Here is a 26,638-nt window from a genome sequence, read left to right on the forward strand (position 1 = left end):
CACACTCCATCCTTACCCGGGAGTGGAATATCACACCTCTGGTTTGAGGTGCAATACCCCTGTAGCAGCCGAGCCCTCGGGGTGCTACAATTACATGGACTGAAAAAATTTGTGCAAAAATGGTGCAAAAACCATAATGAATTTATGACAAGAATAATGCCTAAAATTCTAATTTTTACTTCAACAAAGATGAGAGAGTGATGAATCAAAGCCAAATTGGGCCAAAGTCATAAAAACACCAAATAATAATAAAATCATACATACGGGTACAATATTACCTATGGTCTTTTCATTAGAGCAACAAGACTTTATTGATTATATTCCTAGATATTTTGTCTCATGTAAATAGAATTGCTTGTATTTTGGGATTTCTGTTTCGCATGGTTGCACACATTCAACTATTGAATTTGCTGCTGTAGTAGAAAAACAGGTTATGATGAGTTCAATTGTTTTTCCTGTTAGGATCCTTTTTCAGTTCCATGTACTGGAAATCCACATAAATTCCTCTCCTCTCTTGAATGTTAAACAGGATCATTGTCCTATAAACCCTTTCATTTCAGGAACACCATGCGGAGTACATTCATAAGGCTTTTAATATTAAGATGTAATGTTTGCTAATATTGTTCCCCAAGAATCTAATATGGCCAATTTTTTGATATATGCAATCCAAATAATGTGTTTGATGTGTTCTTTGTTCAGTATTCTAAGTTCCAGAGGAGACAAAATGCATCTCAGTGTTGACATTAGCATTAGCTATCCTAGTGCTGCCCACTCGTTGCTTGAAGAGGAACGGAAACACTTTGTTGAAAGCTTTACGGAAATTGGCACCCATAAAGGCATAAACAATCGGATTAATAGACGAATTTGTATAGGACATGCAGTGGGCCCAAATCTTTACTTTGTAGGTGTAATAGTCACGTTTGAAGGAAGGACTAAAAGCTTGAAACAAGATGTACAGCTGAATTGGACCCCAACAGACTGTGAAAAGTAAGACAATGACTGCCACCATGCGTGAAATTTTTGTCCTCATGACCTCAGAGCGCTCTGCCAGAAGCTGTATCTGGAGATGAAAGAAAAATCAGGAGTACGAACATATGAAGCAGAAAAACTCAGTCTGTCAAAAATAAGAAGTAGACATATTGTGGGGTTTGATTGACTTCTTAGTAATGTCACCTGAGCCCAACAGTGGGACATCTATTAGTCGACAGGGGGATTAAAGGGATTGTCCGGTCCAAACCGATAAGTCTGCAGTCACTCTGAGTGACTGCAGACTTATGAATCCCCCCAGCACACGCACTGTACACTGCAGGGATTCGCCAGTTTCTGAACCGGGACCAAAGGTTATGTATGAGTTATATATACTTCCAGCCAGTGGGCACCGCCTCACTTCCAAACACTTGTATGCAGCAAGGCTGCACCCTCTAGTCATACGCCCACTGCACTGCCTCGCTCTATATAAGTGTATGGAGTGATGCCGCGCCCACTAGACGGGCTCTGGCCGGGAGTATGTATAACTCATACATGTCCTCCGGTCCCGGGAGAGAAACTGTTGAATCCCCGCAGTGCAGTGTGTGCACTGGGGGATTCATAAGTCTGCAGTAACACAGAGTGAATGCAGACTTATCGATTTTGACTGGACAACTCCTTTATATGGGGGAAAACCTGATGACAGGTTCCCTTTAAAGTACAGCCACCACTACTAAAGGGATTCTCCGAGAAATGTACTAAAATAAATAAATCATACACATTTATATGTTAAACATTTTTCTAAATTCATTTATATAGCAAAGAGGTATTTTTTATCTACTGCTCTCCGTCAGAATTCCAAGATGGCAGCTACCATAATCACTACCCGTGGGACAGGCTGCGTGAAGGAACAGACAGAGGTCCCATCGTGAACGCACATTCCTCTGTTCAGTCAACCTGACAGGACACTGAGGGGAGCCGGACTATAGGAGAAGTAAACCCTTTTCTTTTGCTGACGGAGAATGAACATCCATCTCAGTCGGACTGACCGTCTTACTGCGTCTGTCTCGTGCTTCCTACTGTGTTTTCTGGCAGTTGCTATGTTTAACATCCTGACAGAGCATACGAGATAAAGCATACTTTTTTGCTAAATAAAGGTATTAAGAAAAAATGTTTAATATTTAAATGTGTATCATTTATTTTAATACATTTCGTGGAGAACCCCATTTAAGGGCACTTTTAGAGTACACTAGAATGCAGTTAAAAATTTCCCAATCCCCTTTGCAAACCCCAAAAAAGACCTTTTATTATACCCACGAACGTCGTGGTCCGGTCCTGTAGGTGTCTCTGGTCTTGATCTCCTCTCTTTCTTCAATCGCAGTCCGCTTTCAATGCTTCATGTGGATAACGTATGTCCCCCAATCGTGCTACTGTTCAGGGGCACTTCTTTCTGCCCAACCAAGGGTAGAGCACAATATTGTAATGTGCATGCGCCAGGAGAGGCCAAAGAGTGCCGATGACCCAGAAGTAAAGTCAGCATATGTGAATTACAGTATTTTGCTCTGCCTTTGGCGCGATTGTTGGATACTGTGTGGATGACGTAGGACACATCATCCATATGAAGCAGGGCAGGAGGACAGCGATTGCAGAAAGAAAGGCGGTGCCGGATGTAGACCAGAGATGCCAATCGGACCGGAAAAAGTAATCTGTGAATATAATAGAAGGTCTTTTTGGGATCTACAGAGGGGATTGGGAACTTTTTTACAGCATTCTAGCATTCTGTAAAAGTGTCCGTAATGGTGGTGGCCATATTTTACAGTGCTTCTCACCATTATTGGCACCCCTTCATTTTTTCATAGACTGTACAATATCTTCAGAAATAAATGGAAATGTACTAAAGTTATATCCTCAGGAATTTTAAATTAGTGGTTCAAAGTAATACAACAATAAAACATTGTTTTTCAACTTACATTTTGAAATTTCAAAGAAGAAACAGAATAAACAGCATGTGCAGCAATAAAGACACCCCTAATTAACCCCTTACTGGCCTGGGGCGTATTCGTATGCCCCAGGCCATTACCCCCGGTTCAGTGAGGGCTCCGTCGCTGATCCTGCACTGAACCGGGCATATGTCAGTTGATTATTACAGCTGACATGTGCCCGCAACAGCCGCAGGTGGAATCGCGATCCACCCGTGGCTGTTAACATGTTAAATACCGCTGTCAATCTCTGACAGCAGCATTTAACAGTGCGGCGCCGGAAGCGCGGCATTAGCCCCGCCGGAAGAGCGGCATTAGCCCCGCCCATTGGTGACCCCGTCACATGATCGCGGGTCACCGATGGGTGGCCATGACAACCCTGGGTCTGCAGCAGACTCCAGTGGTTGTCAAGTAAAGATTACTATGAGCGACACCTAGTGGTCGGCACTCATAGTACAGGAGCATTTCTGCAACATAGAGGTAATCTGCTGATCACCTCTATTTAGCAGAGGCGATCAGACAGTTGCTGTTTCTAGTCTCCTATGGAGACTATTGAAGCATGCAGAAAGTTTTAAAAAATGTTTTTAAAAATATTAAAAAAATTAAAAAGTTTAAATCACCCCCCTTTTGCCCCATTCAAAATAAAATAATAAAAAATGAACCCCACATACACATTTGGTACCGCCGCATCCAGAATCGCCTGATCTATCAAAATAAAAAAAATAATAATCGGTAAACGGCATAACAAGAAAAAAATTCCAAATGCCAGAATTACGTTTTTTTGGTCGCCGCAACATTGCAATAAAATGCAATAACGGGTGATCAAAACATCGTATCTACCCCAAAATAGTATCAATAAAAACGTCAGCCCGGCGCGCAAAAAATAAGATCTCACCCGGCCCTAGATCCCGAAAAATGGAGACGCTACGGGTCTCGGAAAATGGCACCATTTTTTTTTTTTTTTTTTTTAGCAAACTTTGGATTTTTTTTTCACCACTTAAATAAAAAGAACCTATACATGTTTGGTGTCTCCGAACTCATAATGACCTGGAGAATAATAATGGCAGGTCAGTTTTACCATCCAGTGAAAGTGGAAAGAAAAACAAAAACAAAAAACAATTGTGGAATTGCATTTTTTTTGCAATTTCACCGCACTTGGAATTTTTTTCCCGTTTTCCAGTACATGATATAGTAAAACTAGTAATGGCGTTTGAAAGTACAACTCGTCCCGCAAAAAATAAGCCCTCACACGGCCATATTGACCAAAAAATAAAAACGCTATGGCTCTGGGAACAAGGGGAGCAAAAAACGAAAATGCAAAAACGAAAAATCCCAAGGGGTTAATACTTGGTTGCACACTCTTTGCAATTGATGACAGGCTCCAAACGTTTCTTGTAGCCATCTATAAGCTTCTTACACTTCTCAGCTGGAATTTTCTCCCACTCTTCCTTTGCAGTTTGTTCAAGCTTTTGAATGTTTGCAGTGTTATTTTTCCCAATGGCAGATTTCAACTTACCCCAAAGATTTTCAATGGGAGTGAGGTCAGGACTCATTGCTGGCCATTTTAAAACAGTCCATTTTTTTCATTTTCAACCATTCCATGTACTTTTGGAGGTCTGCTTTGGGTCATTGTATTGTTAGAGAACCCATAATCTTCGACTCAAACCAAGGTTTCTCACATTGGGTAGGACATTTCGCTCTAAATTTCTTGATAATTCTGATTTCATAATTATTGTGATACGGTCAAGGCCTCCAGAACCAGACGCAGCAAAGCAACAGCACAGCATTATGGATTCTCCACCATGCTTAACTGTTGATAAGGTGTTCTTTTCCTTTTAAACTTCATTGCGCCGTCAATAAACAATTTGTTGCTTTGCATTGCCAAAAAGATCTATTTTTCTTTCATCTGTCCACAGAACATTTTCCAATAAAGATTGCGGTTTGTCAAGGTACTCTTTGTTAAAGATCAGTTGTGTTATGCTCGCGCCCGGACTGACTGGCGTGAGCGTGATTAGTGATCCCACTGTACCATGAACCGAGGAGTGCCTGGAGGGGCGTAACTAAGTATCAACCCGATCCGACCAAGGTCGCATGGCGGCTCAGTCGACTCCGTGAACCAGGGAGGAACCGAGCAGAGGGACCAGGTGCTACTCCAGGTCAGACCCCGGTCACAGCTGTTAACCCACACCGGGGAATGCAGGAACAGGCAGGTTAGCTGGTATGCAGACAGGTGGGTACTGGCAGGCACGACTGGTATGACAGCAGGTGAGTACTTAGCAGGCACGGCTGGTATGAAGGCAGGTGGGTACTGGCAGGCACGGCTGGTATGCAGACAGGCGGGTGCTGACAGGCACGGCTGGAATGCAGACAGGCAGATACTGGCAGGTATGAACGCAGGCTGGATAGGGACCAGTACAGACTGGGATACAGGAACAGAGCCGCAGGTGCGGTGGACTAGCAGAGCAAAACCGCAGGAGCGGTGAACAAGCAGAACAGAACAGAACCGCAGGTGCGGTAAACAAGCGGAGCAGAGCGGAACCGCCGGAGCGGTGAACAAGCAGAGCAGAACAGAGCAGAAGGTGAAGGCAGACAGGACAGGGCTCTGTTCACATGGAACAGACTGGAAAATACAGGAAGATGGTTAGAACACAGGAGGTAGATACAGAGGCAGGGAAAGGGGACAAGAAGAACCAGATACACACAATGAAGTAGCGAGTGGACACAAAACTCACAAACAGAAGTACAGAGAAAAAGAGTTGGAGTTAAGTGCAGATTCAGACACTGCAGGAAAAGGGAAGGTACAGACATAGAGAGAAACAAGTAATGGGCTAGGACACTGTTCAGACAGGAACTGAACCGGGAACAAGATACAGCAACGAGCCTGGGAACTCAGCCCCCAGGGTGGCTGAAACAGACTAGAAGTCAGAGATACTGATTGCGGCCCTGGGTACTCAGCCCCCAGGGTGGCAGAACAGACTAGATACAGGACAGGACCTGGCAACTCAGTTGCAAAAGACAAACTGAGTGACAGTATCCAGTGACTCACAGTAATAGGCTGGGGACGCATTAGGACTGTGCATACAGTAGCTATAAGAAACAAGCAGACGACGCCCTAAGCAATCAGACAAGAGACATGGACAGAGCAGGTACTGGAGCAAAGAGTGCAGCATGGACTGACAGGTAAGATTGCGGTCTTTCATGGTGGGAGGTGGTGCACCATGCAAGCACGCTGCCAGGGATATTACAAGTTGTCGTTCCTTTTTATGTCTTTTCTTCAGCAATGGTTTCTTCCTTGAGCTTCGCTCATAAAGCTCTGCTTGGTTTAGTGTGCGGTGAACGGTACTTTGTTAAAGCCATGACCCCAGACTGTTCCAGGTTGGCCTTCAGGTCTTTGGATGTTTGACGTGGTGTTTTTTCCACCATTCGCACCAACCTTCGAAGACATCTCTTGTCAATTTTCCTCTTGACGGTTCCATGCTTGGCAAACTTCTTAATAACATTGCGCACTGTTGAAACTAGGATACCAAGGTCTTTGGAGATGGCCTTATACCCTTTGGAAGTCTTGTGTTTACTAATAATAGCAGTTCTGATGTCCTCAGACAGCGCTTTTGTCTTCACCATTGAGACAAAGGAACAGGGCCTACCATGTGGCTTTTTAAAACAGTCAAGTCATCATTCATTGGCTAATTTATGTCACATGGGCGCCGACAATTGATCACAGGTGAATCTCTTTTGTGATTTACCACAGGCGATTCAAAATGTGTTTTCATGCTAAATCAATGTAAAGGGTGCCAATACCAGTGACACAGCAAGCTCTAGGTTTTTCATATTTTACCTCCCATTGTTTTTTGTTTTAAATTAATGTTTATCATTTGCTGTTTTGTATTTAACACGAGTGCTCTCGTATACAAAAAACTGTTGTAACATACCTGGCGGCGTCCTTGCATAGTGGTCCATCTCCCACTGTGCAAGAGCGCGCACTTGATCTCCTGTCCAGAATGTCTCTCTGGCTTCCCTCCATGCTGTCTGTTTGTGTCTGTTTCTGCTGCTTAAGGGCGGCGCCCGATCACTTCCTGCTTTTTGTACCTGCTGTGGGTCACACCCCTTGTGCGTCCTCAGCCTATTGCTGTCTGTCACCTGGTATATAGCTCAGCTGCTCCCATCTATCCCTGCCTGAGCATAGTGTTTCATTCAGTGTGTGCTTGCACTCTGAAGGTGCCAGGTCCCGTTCTGTGTTCTCTTGTCTGCCTATCCTGGAGGCTGTATTTCCAGGCCTGTCTGAACACGCTCCTAGCCTGTTCCTCCTGCCTTCTAGGGGCCGATTACCTAGACCCGTTCCTGTATCTTGTCTGACCTGTCTGAACACGCTCCTAGCCTGTTCCTCCCGCCTTCTAGGGGCCGATTACCTAGACCTGCTCCTGTATCTTGTCTGTCCTGTCTGAACACGCACCTTGCCTGTTCGTCCTGCCTCTCTGGGGGCCGTATTCCCAGACCCGCTCCTGTATTCCGCTGCAGTGTCTGTCTCCTCCGTACACTCAGTTCCAGTCTGAACTCTCTCCTATCCTTTACCTGTTTTGCCTCTATGTCCGTTCCCTTCCTTTTTCTGCAGAGTCTGAACTCGTACCTAACTCCTGCTTGTTGTCTCTGTACTCCCGTTTGTGAGTTTGTGGTCCACTCGCTACTTCTCTGCTAGTACCCTGTGGGTGTCTGGCTCTGCCTTTTCCTTCCTGTCTGTTCCGTGTGAACAGAGCCCTGTCCCCCCTACTCAGCCTAGCCTGCTCTGACTCCTTTGCTCACCGCTCCGGTGGTTCTAGCCTGCTCTGACTCCTTTGCTCACCGCTCCGGCGGTTCTAGTCTGCTCTGACTCCTTTGCTTACCGCTCCGGCGGTTCTAGCCTGCCCTGCTCCGGCAGTCCTGTCCTGCCCTGCTTCTGCCCGCTGCTCCGGCAGTCCTGTCCTGCCCTGCTTCTGCCCGCTGCTCCGGCAGTCCTGTCCTGCCCTGCTTCTGCTCGCTGCTCCGGCAGTCCTGTCCTGCCCTGCTTCTGCTCGCTGCTCCGGCAGTCCTGTCCTGCCCTGCTTCTGCCCGCTGCTCCGGCAGTCCTGTCCTGCCCTGCTTCTGCCCGCTGCTCCGGCAGTCCTGTCCTGCCCTGCTTCTGCCCGCTGCTCCGGCAGTCCTTTCCTGCCCTGCTTCTGCCCGCTGCTCCGGCAGTCCTGTCCTGTCCTGCCCTGCTTCTGCCCGCTGCTCCGGCAGTCCTGTCCTGCCCTGCTTGTGCTCGCTGCTCCTGCAGCCCCGTCCTGCTCTGTTCTTGCCCACCGCTTCGGGCGTTCCCTCTCTGCTGTGGTTGTCTACCGCATCTGCGGTTCTGTGACCCAGTCTGTACTGGGTCTTAACCTTTCTGTGCTCCAGCCCGTCCTTTCGGCCAGTACCTCCCTGCCTGCATACTCGCCTGTATCCACCCATCTGCATACCTGCCGTGTTTGCTTATATCCACCAGTCTGTGCCAGCCTAACCTGCCTGTTCCTGAGTCCCAGTGTGTACTGGGTCCTATCCCACCTGTGTTCCTACCTGCTAGTGCCTCCCTGTCTGCACTCTAGCTGTGCTTGCCTGTACCCCTCTACCTGTATTGTTCCTGAGTCCCAGTGTGTACTGGGTCCTATCCCGCCTGTGTTCCTACCTGCTAGTGCCTCCCTGTCTGCACTCTAGCTGCGCTTGCCTTTACCCGCCTGCCTGCATACCAGTCGTGCCTGCCTATACCCTCCAGTCTGTGCGCCAGCCTAACCAGCCTGATCCAGTAATCCCTGTGTGGGTCAACCCCCGTGTCCGGAGTTTGACCTGGAGTAGCACCTGGTCCCTCTGCCCGGTTTCTCCCTGGTGCACTGGCGTCGTATGCCGTCGTGCCATCTTGGTCGGATCGGCCAGATACTTAGTCACGCCCCTCCAGGCACTCTCCGGTTCATGGTCCAGTGGAATCACTACAATCACACGCACACGCCGCTCAGCCCGGGCGTGTGCATAACAGCATGCTCAGGCCATGGTTCCCGTTGAGCCCCACGGCCTTCGCTCTCTGAGAAGTTTTCCAGCGAATACATGCATTAAAATAAATAAATAAATATTTTTTTTTCCTTTAGCTGAGTTCCAGGCGAATTACGCACCCGTCCAGATGGATCTATCTGCTCTCGTTCCCGCGGATCCGCTACGTTATTATGGGGATCCTAGACAAAGTCGTGCATTTGTGGAGCAATGCATGCTACACTTCAAGTTCTACCCTCTATGTTTTCCCACCGATCGGGTTAAGGTGGCATTCATTATGTCTTACCTGGCGGGGGATGCCTTGGAATGGATCAACCCCCTATATGAAACACAGGATCCGATCCTCCTGGACCTAATGGCCTTCCTGGTGGCCTTTCTAATGGTCTTCGATGATCCTAACCCGGAGGCTCCTGCTGAAGCTTCACTTCCCAATATCCCGGAGCAGCCCCAATGGGTAATGTGTGTGGGTAGCGCAATAGTCCTCCAGCCCAATGAGACTACTGCCCACCCAGAATCCTCACAGGGTGACTACGCTTTCCGGAATACTTCTCCCAACCTCAAGAGGCAGTCCAGACGTGCTAGACGTAGAGGCAAGCCGTCACGCCAGGGTCTGTCCTCCCTGAGACCTCCTGACCCCAACCTTGAAGTCCCTACTGAAGCTTCATCTCCCTGTATCCCGGAGAAGCCCCAACGGGTAATGTGCGTGGGTAGTGCACCAGTTCTCCTGCCCGAAGAGACTTCTGCCCATCCAGACTCCACACAGGAGAACTTCCTGCACCCGGCATCAGATGCTTCACCCACTTTAACCGGTGTGCATGTCCAAGGATGCTCCAAAGCTGTGGTTACCTCAGAGTCTGTGCACCTCTACTACCTGGCGGAGGACCCCCTGTTGCCTCCTGAATCCTCCGGGATACCACTCGATGACAAATGGAGAGAGAATTCTCTACACCCGGTACTCGATACTTTGTCCGCTTCGTCCTGTGAGCCTGACAATGGGTACCCCAAAGTGGTAGTTACCCCCGAGTCTCTACACCCCTCCGACCAGGCGGAGGACCTCCAGTTGTCTCCTGAACCCTTCGGGGTGCTACCTGGTAGCGAAAGGACAGAGACTCTCCTATACTCTGTACCTGATACCTCGCTCGCTTCGTCCAGTGAGTCCAACCTAGTGTACTCCGAAGCAGAGGTTACTCCCGAGTCTCTACACCCCTCCGACCAGGCGGAGGACCTCCAGTTGTCTCCTGAACCCTTCGGGGTGCTACCTGGTAGCGAAAGGACAGAGACTCTCCTATACTCTGTACCTGATACCTCGCTCGCTTCGTCCAGTGAGTCCAACCTAGTGTACTCTGAAGCAGTGGTTACTCCCGAGTCTCTACACTCCTCTGACCAGGCGGAGGACCTCCAGTTGTCTCCAGAACCCTTCGGGGTGCCACCTGGTGGTAAATGGACAGAGACTTTCCTATATCCTGGATCTGATACCTCGCTTGCTTCGTCCAGTGAGTCCGACCTAGTGTACTCTGAAGCAGAGGTTACCCGTGAGTCTCTACACCCCTCTGACCAGGCGGAGGACCGCCAGTTGTCTCCAGAACCCTTCGGGGTGCCACCTGGTGGAGAATGGACAGAGACTTTCCTATACTCGGTACCCGATACCTCGCCTGCTTCGTCCAGTGAGTCCGACCTAGTGTACTCTGAAGCAGATGTTTTCTCTGAGCCTCTGCACTCTTCTGACCCGGCGGAGGACCTCCAGTTGTTTCCTGAATCCTCCGGGGTACCACCAGAAAACAAAGAGACAGTGACTTTTCCTCATTATGTACCTGATAACCCGTCTATTTCTTCCTGTGAGCTTGACAACATGTACCTCGAAGCAGAGATTACCCCCAAGTCTCTGTCCCCCTCCAACCCGGTGGAGGACTTCCAGTTGTCTCCTGTACCCTCTGGGGTGCCACCTGAAAATATGTGGAGAGAGACTTCCTTGTGTGCTGTTCCTGGTACTCCACCCGTTTCGTCTGTTGCTAAGGGTGGCTGGATGGGAGGTAGCATCCTAGCTACCCAGAGGAGACCAGTTTTTCCGGTGGACAGGGGAAGTGATCTCTTCGAAGTGAAGAATTGGCCCTCGAATTCCCTGCGGAAGATTCTGGCAGGCCTGAAGAAGAGGGGGCGTAAGGGGGGGGGTACTGTAACATACCTGGCGGCGTCCTTGCATAGTGGTCCATCTCCCACTGTGCAAGAGCGCGCACTTGATCTCCTGTCCAGAATGTCTCTCTGGCTTCCCTCCATGCTGTCTGTTTGTGTCTGTTTCTGCTGCTTAAGGGCGGCGCCCGATCACTTCCTGCTTTTTGTACCTGCTGTGGGTCACACCCCTTGTGCGTCCTCAGCCTATTGCTGTCTGTCACCTGGTATATAGCTCAGCTGCTCCCATCTATCCCTGCCTGAGCATAGTGTTTCATTCAGTGTGTGCTTGCACTCTGAAGGTGCCAGGTCCCGTTCTGTGTTCTCTTGTCTGCCTATCCTGGAGGCTGTATTTCCAGGCCTGTCTGAACACGCTTCTAGCCTGTTCCTCCTGCCTTCTAGGGGCCGATTACCTAGACCCGTTCCTGTATCTTGTCTGACCTGTCTGAACACGCTCCTAGCCTGTTCCTCCCGCCTTCTAGGGGCCGATTACCTAGACCTGCTCCTGTATCTTGTCTGTCCTGTCTGAACACGCACCTTGCCTGTTCGTCCTGCCTCTCTGGGGGCCGTATTCCCAGACCCGCTCCTGTATTCCGCTGCAGTGTCTGTCTCCTCCGTACACTCAGTTCCAGTCTGAACTCTCTCCTATCCTTTACCTGTTTTGCCTCTATGTCCGTTTCCTTCCTTTTTCTGCAGAGTCTGAACTCGTACCTAACTCCTGCTTGTTGTCTCTGTACTCCCGTTTGTGAGTTTGTGGTCCACTCGCTACTTCTCTGCTAGTACCCTGTGGGTGTCTGGCTCTGCCTTTTCCTTCCTGTCTGTTCCGTGTGAACAGAGCCCTGTCAACCCTACTCAGCCTAGTCTGCTCTGACTCCTTTGCTCACCGCTCCGGTGGTTCTAGCCTGCTCTGACTCCTTTGCTCACCGCTCCGGCGGTTCTAGTCTGCTCTGACTCCTTTGCTTACCGCTCCGGCGGTTCTAGCCTGCCCTGCTCCGGCAGTCCTGTCCTGCCCTGCTTCTGCCCGCTGCTCCGGCAGTCCTGTCCTGCCCTGCTTCTGCCCGCTGCTCCGGCAGTCCTGTCCTGCCCTGCTTCTGCTCGCTGCTCCGGCAGTCCTGTCCTGCCCTGCTTCTGCCCGCTGCTCCGGCAGTCCTGTCCTGCCCTGCTTCTGCCCGCTGCTCCGGCAGTCCTGTCCTGCCCTGCTTCTGCCCGCTGCTCCGGCAGTCCTTTCCTGCCCTGCTTCTGCCCGCTGCTCCGGCAGTCCTGTCCTGTCCTGCCCTGCTTCTGCCCGCTGCTCCGGCAGTCCTGTCCTGCCCTGCTTGTGCTCGCTGCTCCTGCAGCCCCGTCCTGCTCTGTTCTTGCCCACCGCTTCGGGCGTTCCCTCTCTGCTGTGGTTGTCTACCGCATCTGCGGTTCTGTGACCCAGTCTGTACTGGGTCTTAACCTTTCTGTGCTCCAGCCCGTCCTTTCGGCCAGTACCTCCCTGCCTGCATACTCGCCTGTATCCACCCATCTGCATACCTGCCGTGTTTGCTTATATCCACCAGTCTGTGCCAGCCTAACCTGCCTGTTCCTGAGTCCCAGTGTGTACTGGGTCCTATCCCGCCTGTGTTCCTACCTGCTAGTGCCTCCCTGTCTGCACTCTAGCTGTGCTTGCCTGTACCCCTCTACCTGTATTGTTCCTGAGTCCCAGTGTGTACTGGGTCCTATCCCGCCTGTGTTCCTACCTGCTAGTGCCTCCCTGTCTGCACTCTAGCTGCGCTTGCCTTTACCCGCCTGCCTGCATACCAGTCGTGCCTGCCTATACCCTCCAGTCTGTGCGCCAGCCTAACCAGCCTGATCCAGTAATCCCTGTGTGGGTCAACCCCCGTGTCCGGAGTTTGACCTGGAGTAGCACCTGGTCCCTCTGCCTGGTTCCTCCCTGGTGCACTGGCGTCGTATGCCGTCGTGCCATCTTGGTCGGATCGGCCAGATACTTAGTCACGCCCCTCCAGGCACTCTCCGGTTCATGGTCCAGTGGAATCACTACAATCACACGCACACGCCGCTCAGCCCGGGCGTGTGCATAACAACTGTTTCACTTGATTCATTTTTTTCAGGAGATATTCCACATTATGTACTTAAACTTCTTAGGTGCCAATAACGATGAGCAGGACTGTATATGGAGAAAACCTGGTTACAGTTTCCCTTTAATTTATACCTTCCTTCTACATTAGACACTTTCAATATTAGCTATCCAAGGAATATTACCCCTTCCACTAGACTCTAGGAAATATAATTAGCCTCCTTTTTGGATGCCAGAAAAAACTGTATTACTTACTCCTTCCTCTCTTCTTAATCTTTGTTTTATGCTTACCCTCAACTTTACATAAGTGGTTAAATGGCTACAATGTACTGTAGCTTCCATTTTACCTGGTAGTTGTTATCAACTGGCTCCACAGAGGGCCGTCCCATCTGGTAGACCATGGCAGAGTAACAGATGCAAATAGTGAGTAGTGGGAGCAGGTAAACCATTAGGAAATTATACAGGATGAAAGCCTTTTCATGGGAAACAGATGGAAAAGATTCAATGCAATACATCTGCGGCCCAAACCAATAGCCTTCAATGAGCTGGTTATAAATGGGGACTGGTATAGATACTAAAAAGGAACCTGTAAATTAAAAGCAAAAAACATAGGCAAGTTAGACATTACATAAGACACACACAGCATATGCCTATATTAGTTTTATAGAATATCTGAATGCCAATTTTGTATATTGACCTTATAAATGAAAATGTTCCACAATTAAAGTTCACTAATAAATTTACACATAAAAGGTCTCATGCATGAAAACTAGAATGAAAATGATGACATTCTCCTTAAGAACAAGAATGTCACAGCTTGCATGTTCTAGCCTATATCAGTGAATTAAATATATATGGACCTGACTCATTAAGGTGCAAGAAGTTGCGCAAAAATTTTGCAACTTTTGGTGTTCAATCCAGTCTCAGGCAGCTTGGCAAAGCATGGACGGGACAATGCGTGGCTACGTCCGATGTCTAATTCAAGCCATTTTAGTACATATTTTATGCCAGAAATATACTCCAGTCACTGACTGAAATATATTTGTGTTGGAAGCACACAGCACTTGTAAAATACACCTAATTCATTAAGTGGCATGCACCTCTTCATTAAGGGATGTGGTGGAGTAAGATATGTCTGATTCATTAAGATCCCTAGTTGCTATAGGCAGCTGCTACTGTTTTTATGTGTGTTAACCCCTTAAGGACCAGACAATTTTTTCTTTTTGCGCTTTCGTCTTTTCCTTCCCTTATTCCAAGAGATCTAAAACTTTTTTATTTAAAAACGCAATTGGTTTTTCGATTTTTTTTTTTCCTTATTACGGGGTTTGCTGATTGCATTCATTTATTTGATATTTTTATAGGTCAGACTGTTATGAACGCACTGATATCAAATATGTATTTTTTTTATATTGTTTACTTCTCACTTTTTAATGGGGGGGGAGAAGAGTGATTTGATCTTTAAAAAATTTTTTTTTTCAGATTTTTTAAAACTTCTTTTCACTGCATTTGTTGGTCCTCTTAGGAGACTTGAACCTGCAATCACCCGATCGCTTGTGCTATATACAGCAATGCTATAGTATTACTGTATATAGCAAAAATCATGGTCCCCATAGCCTGGCTTTCACAAGATTACCGTCAAGACAAGCACAGGGGTCATCAGGAGACCCTTGGCCATCACAGAAACCAACTGGCGCCACACTATCATATCAAAGGTGCGTCAATGGGCGCATAGAATGGCACGCCCCCTATCGGCGCATTGTAAATGCTGCTGTCACAGATTGACAGCAACATTTGACAGGTTAATAGCCATGGACAGAGCTCTGCTCAGCCCGCGGCTGTAATAATCAGCCATGATCTGCTGGCAAAGATGCGGGCTCAGCTTGCTAGATTGTGAGCCCACATCAAAGGCGAGGAGCCAGCATATGACGTACTGAGTATGTCATATGTCATTAAGGGGTTAAGCCAACCAAAAAAGCATTGGTATTTTTAGACAGAAGAACATTGGCCTCATGATATTGAGGCATTTCTCAAGTCTCAAATTTCCTAGAGTCTATAATTTGCATACACTATTGCATACAGGTACACTATTGCAAGCTATTACGGACAGGAACCTCTCTCCTTTTATGTCATTACTGACTCACTTGTTTTGATAACTTGTTATTTTTTTCTCTGCGTTGTGTCCACCTCCCATACATATACATGCATTTGACATGAATGGGAAGAGTGAAGAAAGCTGCTGCCAGTCACCTTTGGTCATGGCTTATCTTCCTTGAAGACAAAAGGGTTTGCGTTCGTCCAGTGGGCACACAGTTTGTTGATTTATTTATTGCTTAATTCAGATGTGCATGCTATTATTTATTTGACCCATGGATTTAAACACGATTGTGGTTAGATACCATGTGATATATATCATTTATTTGTGACACTAGATGGTGGCCCGATTCTAACGCATCGGGTATTCTAGAATATGTATGCGGCAGACCGGGCGCAATCAGCAGAGCGGTGTTTAAATTTGGCGCCAAAATCGCTGATTGGTCGCGGCCGGCAACCGCGACCAATCAGTAAAGCGGTGTTGAAATTTGGCGACTATATCGCTGATTGGTCACGGCCGGCGGTCGCGACTAATCATCAGAGCGGGGTTTAAATTTTGCGCCAATAATGCTGATTGGTCGCGGCCAGCGAACGTGACCAATCACTAGAGCGGGGTTTAAATTTTGCGCCAATAATGCTGATTGGTTGCGGCCGGCGGTCGCGACCAATCAGCAAAGCGGTGTTTAAATTTGGCGCCAATAATGGTGATTGGTCACGGCTGCGACCATTCAGCAGAGCGGTGTTTAAATTTGGCAGCAATAATGCTGATTAGTCGCGGCCGGCAATTTGGCGGCAACAATGCTGATTAGTCGCGGCCAGCAACCGCGACCAATCAGCAGAGCGGGTTTTAAATTTGCCGCCAAAATCGCTGATTGGTGGCGGCCGGCGGTCGCGACCAATCAGCAGAGCGGGGTTTAAATTTGGCGCCAATAATGCTGATTGGTCGCAAACGCCGGCCGCGACCCATCAGCAGAGCGGTGTTTAAATTTGGCGCCAATACTGCTGATTAGTCGCGGCCGGCAACCGCGACCAATCAGCAGAGCGGGGTTTAAATTTGGCGCCAATACTGCTGATTGATCTCGGCCAGCGAACGCGATCAATCAGCAGAGCGGTGTTTACATTGAAACACTGCTGTGCTGATTGGTCGCGGACGCCAGACGCGACCAATCAACACAGCAGTGTTTAAATGTGGCGGCAAGATCGGTGATTGGTCGCGGCCGCTATTTAAATGTGGCGCCCAAATCGGTGATTGGTCGCGGCTGCTGCCCGTGACCAATCAGCAGAGCGGTGTTTAAATTTGGCGCCAATAATGCTGATTAGTCGCGGCCGGCGGCCTCGACCAATCAGCAGAGCGTTGTTTAAATTTGGCGCCAATCTCGCTGATTGGACCCGTCTGGCGTCCGCGACCAATCAGCAGAGCGTTGCTTAAATTTGGCGCCAAGCTCGCTGATTGGTCGCGTCTGGTGTCCGCGACCAATCAGCACAGCAGTGTTTAAATGTGACGGCAAGATCGGTGATTCGTCGCGGCCGCTATTTAAATGTGGCGCCCAAATCGGTGATTGGTCGCGGCCGCTGCCCGCGACCAATCAGCAGAGCGGTGTTTAACTTTAGCGCCAAGATCACTGATTGGTCGCGCTTTCCGCACGCGACCAATCAGCGAATCGTATTGGTGAGGACCGGGGAGCGGAATCGTATTAGTGAGGACCGGGGAGCGCCGCTGCCTGTGCGGATACTTCCGCTGCGAGAAGCCGGGAGATGAGCGACTGCTCGCAGAAGAAGTATCCCGACCCGCAGCACCGCTCCCCGGTCCTCCCTTGACACCCTAGCCGCTGATGTCCCCACAGTATCCGCATGGTGTTACAAAGGTCCGGACATTTGTGTTAAAAATTGCTGATTGGTCGCCGACGCTGGGCGCGACCAATTTTGGCGCCACGTTTAAATAGCGTCGGCGACCAATCAGCGATTTTGAACACAAATGTCCGGACCTTTGTAACACCATGCGGATACTGTGGGGAGATCAGCGGCTAGGGTGTCAAGGGAGGACTGGGGAGCGGCGCTGCGGGTCCGGATACTTCTGCTGCGAGCGCCCGCTCATGTCCCGGGTTCTCGCAGCGGAAGTATCCGCACAGGCAGCGCCGCTGACATCCATGCGGCTAGGGTGTGAAGGGAGGACCGGGGAGCGGCGCTGACATCCAATTGGTCGCGGCCGCTATTTAAATGTGCCGCACAAATCGGTGATTGGTCGCGGTCTTGGCCCGCGACCAATCAGTGATCTTGCCGCAAAAGTTAAACACTACTGTGCTGATTGGTCGCGGACGCTGCCCGCGACGAATCACCGATGTGGGCGCGAAATTTAAACATCGGCCGCGACCAATCACCGATCTTGGCTCCACATTTAAACACGGCTGTGCTGATTGGTCGCGGACGCTATTTAAATGTGGTGACAAAATCGGTGATTTACCATGTAATTTACTAAAAAAATGGAAAACAAATTCCAAAATGGGGGTAAAGGTGAAAAGGGAAGGATGATCCAGCTTATCAGGCTAGTTTCTTAAAATAAAACATAGCTTTTATTGTGCCCATTAAAACATTGCTCCACACTAGTGATGAGCAAGCACTAAAATCCTCGGGTACTCGTTGTTCGGGTAGAGCAAACTGGAATGCTCGAGTGCTCGGACCAAGTAATGAGCCCAATGTAAGTCTATGGGAAACTCGAGCATTTTTCCAGCAGATCCCCCCGGCGGTCTGCAGAGGGCCTAAAAATTGCCCAAATCAATGGGAACAGTGCTCAAATGGCATGGGATCAGCATGGGGAAGACCCCTGGAAGCATTTCTGACTCCCAGGTCACTGCTGTCAACAACGTTGTCAGAGGTATTATGGCACTTTTATGGACTCACAATAAAACATGTAAAAACGAAACCAAAGTGGGAAAAATATTAAGGAACATCCTTTCCAGGGTAATGACTTGTATATAAGGCAAAATAAATAACCAAAAACAAAAAAGCTCCTCCACACCTTGGGCTATGTTCACACGCAGCGTTTTTGATGCGTTTTTGCACTTTTGCATTGCTTTCAACCAAGACAAACTCATTCATTGGGAAATGTCCTTTTAACATTTTACAACCTTATCTGGCTATGTGGTGTGTGACACATCATCAGACACATGCATACAGTGCTGAAAAGACATGGGAACAGCATGAGGAAGACCTCCGAAAGCATCTCTGACTCCCAGGTTACTGCCTAAACGTGTGCCCATCATAAGTGATCCTTGGCGCATGCGAAGATGCTGTTATGTTCTGCTACCAAAGCTAAGGAAAGAGAGGAGATCTGTCCCTACTATAGGACTCAGCTGAATCCCTACGATGTAACAGGGAACCTGATCCTGCGATCAGACCTGCTAAAGTCCTAATCTAGTCTGTACGAAGACCTATAGATGTGGGGAGGGAATCCCTACAAGTACTAAGGACTGGGAGGAATATGGGACACCTCCTAACAGAAATAGTAGCAGACAGAAGAACAAACAAAATAGATAGAACATAGAGGTCCGTAGACCAAGCAAACTAACAGAGTAGATACAGAGCACAGGCTAGCTAGAAAGTAGATATACAATGAAGTCCAGCAAAGCCAGAAGGGCGGAGCAGGATTAAATAGGCCAACAAGGTCATGTGACCAGCAAAGGAAAAAAAACCTAACAGCAAGGTTCTAACAGTACCCCCCCTTCTAAGAGGATCCTCCGGATCCCCTAGGACCAGGCTTATCAGGAAATCTCCTGTGAAACGCTCTGATAAGTCTGGACGCGGAAACATCATCTGACCTCACCCAAGAGTTATTCTCGGGTCCGAAACCTTTCCAGGCCACAAGATACTGCAAACTACCTCTATACCGTCTAGAGTCAAGGATGCGAGAAATTTCATATTCCCCGTCCTCCACCACCGGAGGAACAGAGGCAGAGGCGTCACCATCCGACACAACAGCTTTTTTTAACAGAGAGACATGAAAGACCGGATTAATTCTCCAGGAGGTAGGAACCTCCAACCTAACAGCAGATTGGTTGACAACCTGAAGCACGTTAAAGGGCCCTACAAACTTGGGACCCAATTTCTTAGAAGGAATCCTTAACCGCAGATTCCTAGAGGACAACCAAACCATGTCACCAACAGCGAACAAAACCTCCTGTCGTTTCCTATCAAAGTAGTCTTTAGATTTTCTGTTGGCCTCCTGAAGATTACCACGCACATCCGTCCAAACTCTTTCCAAATCACCGGAAAAATTCTCCTCCTCAGGCACGGCAGATCCCAACTTGGAGAACGACCCAAACGACGGATGTCTCCCAGAACAACAAAAAAAAGGCGAACAACCAGCAGAAGAAGATGTATGATTGTTCAGAGCAAATTCGGCAAGTGGCAGAAACTCAGACCACCCCTCTTGATTGTCTGCCACAAAACAACGCAAGAACTGCTCAACATCCTGGTTTTTCCTTTCTGTCTGGCCATTAGATTCAGGATGATATCCGGACGAAAACGACAAATGAATTCCCAACCTGTCACAAAAGGCACGCCAAAAACGAGCCACGAACTGAGGACCCCTATCAGAAACAATGTTAGTCGGAACGCCATGAAGTCTGACAATTTCCTTGACAAAGGCCTTAGCGAGAGTTTTAGCGCAGGGCAGTTTGACGAAGGGAACCAAGTGACACATCTTGCTAAAACGGTCCACGACCACCCAGATGACAGTAAAACCCTCAGAGGGGGGAAGGTCAGTTATAAAGTCCATAGCCAAATGTGTCCAAGGAGCACTGGGGACCTCCAAAGGACAAAGCAACCCCGCAGCAGGAGTATGTGAGGACTTAGATCTAGCACATATAGTACATTGGCGCACCCACTTAATGACTTCCTTCTGCCATCCAGGCCACCAAAAACTGCGACCCACCAGTCTCTTGGTCTCAGAGATTCCGGGATGACCTGCCAACCGAGATTCGTGACACTCAACAAACAAATCTCTCCTAAAGGTCCCAGGCACAAACAACCTCCCATGAGGAGTGTTAGATGGGGCATTCTCCTGAGCTTTAAGAATCTCATCTTCCAAAACGGAGTCTAAAGCAGCTATCACAACACCTTCTTGTAAAATGTTTTCCTCTTTCTCAGCACCGACTATGGGAGAAAAACTGCGAGACAAGGCATCCGCCTTAACATTCTTAGTACCAGGGATGTAAGTAACGGAGAAATTAAACCGCGAGAAAAACAGTGCCCACCTAGCCTGACGGGCATTCAGGCGCTTGGCAGCGTCAAGATATATCAGATTTTTATGATCCGTAAGAACCTGAACGGGAAATTCCGCACCTTCCAAGAAGTGGCGCCAGTGTTCAAATGCGAGTTTAATAGCCAATAATTCCCGATTACCAATATCGTAATTCAATTCAGTCTCCGAAAATTTTTTTGAAAAAAAGGCACAGGGATGTAATCCATCCCCGTTATCCTGAGACAATACTGCGTCAACCCCCACAGAGGAAGCATCAACCTCAACCAAAAACGGCCTAGTAACATCAGGCTGCATAAGGATGGGAGCAGAGGTGAACCTCTCCTTGAGATACACAAAAGCTTCAATGGCCTCAGAAGACCACTGAACCGCATCAGCACCTTTCCTGGTGAGATCAGTCAGAGGTTTGACAATACTAGAAAAATTTTTTATGAATTTTCTATAGTAATTGGCGAAACCCAAAAACCTCTGTATCGATTTCAAACCAATAGGCCTAGGCCATTCCTGCACAGCCTGAACCTTAACCGGATCCATCTCAAAACCTTTTCTGGAGATAATGTAGCCCAAAAAACTAATTCTCTGTACAGCGAACTCACATTTCTCCAGCTTAGCAAAAAGCGAATTGTCCATTAATAACTGTAATACCTCACGCACGCTCCGCCAATGAGACTCCAGATCTGGCGAATAAATCAAAATGTCATCCAAATACACAACCACATTTTTACCGATCAAAGGTCTAAGGATGTCATTAATCAGATTCTGAAAAAATGCAGGAGCATTAGTAAGACCAAAAGGCATAACCAGATTCTCAAAATGACCCACAGGAGTGTTAAAAGCAGTCTTCCATTCATCACCCTCCTTCATGCGCAACAGATTGTATGCCCCCTTAAGGTCAATTTTAGAGAACCACTTGGCCCCCAATAACTGGTTAAACAGATCAGGAATCAATGGCAGTGGGTAAGGATTGCGTACCGTAATTTTGTTAATCTCACGAAAATCCAGACAAGGACGTAAACCGCCGTCCTTTTTTTTTTACAAAAAAAAATCCAACCGCCACAGGAGACTTAGAGGGCCTAATGTGACCGGCGGCCAAACTTGTCTGTATGTATTCCTCCAAAGCCTTCCTCTCAGGAATAGTAAGGTTAAATAAACGACTTTTAGGAAGAGTCGCTCCAGGGACAAATTCAATAGAACAATCATAGTCTCTATGGGGAGGCAAAACCTGCGATTCTTTCTCAGAAAAAACTCTCCAAAAATCCTGAATAGGAACAGGCAATTCTCCCCTATCCAAAGCTGCAATACGCCCGTTACAACACTTGTCATAACATTTATGGCTCCAGGATTTAATTTCACTGGTAGACCAATCCAGTACAGGATTGTGAAATTTTAACCAGGGCAAACCCAATATTACTGGAGAAGGCAAGTTATTCAACACTACCAAATCCAATTTCTCATGGTGAACACCATTAATAGTGAGAGGAAATTCACAGACCTTGAGAGTAATATTCTTCAAAGGGGAGCCATCCACAGAAACCACAGCAATGGGGGATGATAAAGGTTCAGGTTTTAAATTGAGTTTTTCCACGAATCCCCCATCAATTACATTCAGTGTAGACCCGCAATCAACAAACACCCGAAATTCCATTAATTTTTCCTGAGCAATCGTGGAAGCAGCTAAAAATATACCCTTGGAATTTAAACAGGCAATACGGGCGTGACTGACCATTTTTTTTTCTTTCTTCATACGAAGCTCACAGCCTTTAATCAAATGACCAGATTTCCCGCAATAGAAACACAAGCCTTCTGAAAAACGACGGTGTTTTTCTTGAGAGCGAGGTGCCACCGATCCAATCTCCATCGGTTCACCACTGTTAGTACACATATTATCATAACCAGAAACTGACATAGCAGAGGATTTGCTCTCATTAACCCTAGCACGCAGTCTTCTATCCACCCGTATAGCTAATTGCATAGCCTGTTGCAAATCCTCAGGTGTAGGATAAGCAATTAGCAGGTCTTTAACCCTTTCACTGAGCCCAGCAAGAAATAGACTTTTCAGAGCAGAATCGTTCCACCCTGTTTGAGTGGACCAACGACGAAAATGTGTACAATATTTTTCCATATTACCTGATCCTTGTTTTAAACGTCTCAACTCAGTCTCAGCTGATGCCACACGGTCAGGATCATCATATAATAGTCCTAAAGCAGAAAAAAAACTATCCACTGATCTGAAGCATGTATCACTAGGTTGCAAAGAAAAGGCCCACTCCTGAGGCTCTTTGCGCAAAAGTGACATTATGAACCCTACGCGCTGGGATTCATCCCCAGAGGACTTGGGTCTCAAACGAAAATACAATAAGCAAGCATTTTTAAATGAAAAAAATTCTCGATGTTCACCAAAAAATAAATCCGGCAAACATACCTTAGGCTCCAAGAAATATGCTCCAGGACAGTTACTCACGTGCTGACGGAGCTCGGCCACTTCCAGAGAGAGTCCCTGCAGGTGTTTAGCCAAATCCTGAACCGACACCATGATGGAACAAAAAAAAATCTTTCCTTAGAGAATTTACAGGCTGGACTTACTGTTATGTTCTGCTACCAAAGCTAAGGAAAGAGAGGAGATCTGTCCCTACTATAGGACTCAGCTGAATCCCTACGATGTAACAGGGAACCTGATCCTGCGATCAGACCTGCTAAAGTCCTAATCTAGTCTGTACGAAGACCTATAGATGTGGGGAGGGAATCCCTACAAGTACTAAGGACTGGGAGGAATATGGGACACCTCCTAACAGAAATAGTAGCAGACAGAAGAACAAACAAAATAGATAGAACATAGAGGTCCGTAGACCAAGCAAACTAACAGAGTAGATACAGAGCACAGGCTAGCTAGAAAGTAGATATACAATGAAGTCCAGCAAAGCCAGAAGGGCGGAGCAGGATTAAATAGGCCAACAAGGTCATGTGACCAGCAAAGGAAAAAAAACCTAACAGCAAGGTTCTAACAGATGCCTCCCGCCATGCACATGTCATTGCAGACTTGCAACAATCACCTTCCACATCCTTGTCCTAGCGCAGCGTTCAGTTGTCCCTACCCCATTCCTTGGAATGCAAGCGCAAGTATGCAGCCAGCCACCCACCCACAGGCTGCAATATTATACTGCCAAATTCTTGACAGCTGCTTGCACTTGAAATGTGGCCTTTTAGGCTCGTGGAGGCGGAAGCTGTCCACCACCTCATGGCGGCGGCGGCCGGGTGTACATACTCGGTCCTCAGCCACCACTATTTCTCCCGGTGTCGTCTCCGCCTTCCGCAAGCAGGGGTCCCACAACATTACCCGTGCCCTCCCCAGTGCACTTACTGGGAAGGACTGCTTAACCACAAACACGTGGACAAGTGAATGTGGCGGGAACGGTACGGAGCCAGTCCACAGCATGTCGGTGAGAGTTGAATTTCTCCACAGCCATATTTTTTAGCTCGGTGAAAGGACTAGACTTTTGGGAAACCGTATCTACTCCAGCTGTCATTTCTCCCAGGAAGTCCTCTAATGCACTTTGGCGCATAAGCAATGTGCAGTGGGCCCTGGCTTCTCCATCAGGAGAGTTCATGAGAGCGCAAATTTTGCAGCAGCTATGGGGCTCTTGAGCGGGGGAGAAAGGTGAGCCCTCAGAATCAAATCCTCTGGTGGGCCCAATGTTTTTCAGTTTGAAACTGCTTCTCAGTGGGAGTTGTATTTCACCACAGACATATTCTTTAGCTCGGTGAAACGACTGGCATAGAGGGAAACCGTATTTACTCCTGCTGTCATTTCTCCGTCACCAGGTTCTGCCCATTTTCACACATGACCATGCCTGGCTGTATGTTAAGCGGTGAGAGCCACAGATCAGGCTGCTGTGTTACAGCTTTCAACAACTCTGCAGCCGTGGGCGGTTTGTCCCCTAAGCATTAAACATGTTATCTTCAGCACAGCCTGTTGCCGTTTGGCCAAGGCAGTGCCGCAGTGCTTTCAACTTGTGACTGATGAGGTCATTTCGGAGATGGAGGCCGAACTGGAGGAGGAGGTGCAGGAGCTGAACAATGTGATTACATTGAGGTTACATTGCCGACTCTGGTTTTTATACTAAACAAATATCCTACTGTGTTTTATATTTTATTTTTTTTTGTTTTACGTTATTTTTTAAGACAAATGCATTCACCGGGAAATGTCATTTTAACATTTTACAACCTTATCTGGCCATGTGGTGTGTGACACATCATCAGGCACATCCTGTTTCATTTATGATGGAGGGATTCTGAAAGTCACAAAGCCTATTTTTATAGGGTCATCAGGCAGCCCTTACTAATCTTAAAGGGCCAGCAGTCGGCCCTCGCTTAGTGTTAGAGAGCCATCAGCCGGCTATGCTTTGTTGTTGCCATTATTAACGAGTGGGTCTCCTATACTATTATTACATATGCAGTGACTGCAAGGACTGCCAAAAATTTGGATGCAACCTAATACCCCTTTGAAGAGACAGAGAGGAGGGTCTCAGTAAAAAAATATTCCCATTATAAAGGAGTGGGTCTCCTATAGTGGTAATGCCCGTGCTGTGACTGCAAGGGCTGCCAAAATTTGGGAAAAACCCCACTAACAATTTAAAGACACATAGAGCTGGGCCACAGGAACGACATGTTCCCATTAGAAAGGAGAGGGTCTGCTATACAGTTATAGGCTATGAAGTGAGTCCAACGGCTGCCAAAATGTAGGAAAAACTCCACTAACAATTTAAAGACACATAGAGGTGGGCCTCAGTAACAACCTATTCCCATTAGAAAGGAGCATGTCTCCCATACTGTTTGCCTATGCAGTGACTGCAATGGCTGTCAAAAACTTGGAGGCACTCCAATGCCCCTTGCAAGAGACGTAGAAGTCAGTGGGCCACCTGAAAGAAATGCGCCCATTATTAGGAAGTGGGTCTTCTATACCGTTTGCCTATGCAGTGAATGCAAGGGCTGCCAAAAATTTTGAGGAACTCCAATGCCCCTTGCAAGAGGCATAGATATGTTGATATGGTACATATGGTGGTGATATGGTGGTGGAGGATAAGGATGCGGAGAAGGAGGAGGACAAGAGCAAATAGACAAAATCAGGAAGCGTATACCCATTTCTGGGTGTGAAGACAGAGGTGCATGGGAATAGAGTTAGACCTCCCCAAAAAAGACACCGTATTTTAGTTTGTTACGCTGCTATCATTTGGTGGTGTTAAGAAGTCTGGCCCAATCCAGCCTTTTTTCTTTTTTATAAGAGTCAGCCTGTCAGCATTTTCCATTGACAGGCAGATGTGCCTATCGGTTATAATTCCACCGGCGGCACTAAAAACCCGCTCTGACAAAACACTAGCGGCAGGGCAAGTCAGGACCACCAAGGCGTAGAGAGCCAGTTCATGCCACGTGTCCAGCTTGGATACCCAATAATTATAAGGCACAGAGGAATCACGGAGGACGTTGGTACGGTCAGTAAGGTACTCCCTCCCCATCTTCTCAAACTTTGCACTTTGTGAGAGTACCCCGAGCCTCAGGGCCCATGCGATGGGAGGGTCTGAGAACTGTCCCAGAACTTTGACAGTGTTCCCCTGCCTCTGCTGGATTGCATTTGTGTCTCTCTTGCCTGTACTCCTTGGTTGTCCAACAAACTGTGACCTCTGCCGCCAGCGTTTTCAGATGGGAATTTTTTAAATAATTCCGCAACAAGGGCCTTCTCATACTGCACCATTTTATTAGGCCTGTCCTGCAAGGGAATAAGAGACATAAAGTTCTCCCTGTAGCGTGGGTCTAGAAGAGTCACCAACTAGTAATGACTGTCACCCAAAATTTGGACAACACAAGGGTCACGGGAAAGGCAACATAACATAAACTCAGCCATGTGTGCCAGACTGCAAAGAGGCAAGACTTCCGTGTCCTCACCAAGAGGACAACTGACCATGCTCTCCTCCTCTTCCTCCTCCACCTCTTCCTCCTCCTCCCTGTAATCAGGCCATCCACGCTGAACAGACGGTATGACAGTTGCCCAGGTAGTACCCTCTATAGCGCAGGAAACTAGCCCCTGTTCTTCCT

The 26,638-nt window shown here is 47.8% G+C and overlaps 1 protein-coding gene across 1 annotated transcript in view; it reads right to left on the reverse strand.

Moving 5' to 3' along the window:
* Positions 1 to 344: 344 nt before the first annotated feature.
* KISS1R (KISS1 receptor) overlaps positions 345 to 26,638 on the reverse strand; it is a 431,843-nt gene continuing 405,549 nt past the window's right edge. Inside the window, 2 exon segments of the mRNA XM_073655142.1 lie at positions 345 to 1,060; positions 13,551 to 13,789. Coding sequence (XP_073511243.1) covers positions 704 to 1,060; positions 13,551 to 13,789 — 596 coding nt within the window. The 3' untranslated portion in view covers positions 345 to 703.

The sequence above is a fragment of the Phyllobates terribilis genome, unplaced genomic scaffold, assembly GCF_046119375.1.
Source record: "Phyllobates terribilis strain yellow unplaced genomic scaffold, ASM4611937v1 Scaffold_1__5_contigs__length_1240528914, whole genome shotgun sequence".
Taxonomy (NCBI): domain Eukaryota; kingdom Metazoa; phylum Chordata; class Amphibia; order Anura; family Dendrobatidae; genus Phyllobates; species Phyllobates terribilis.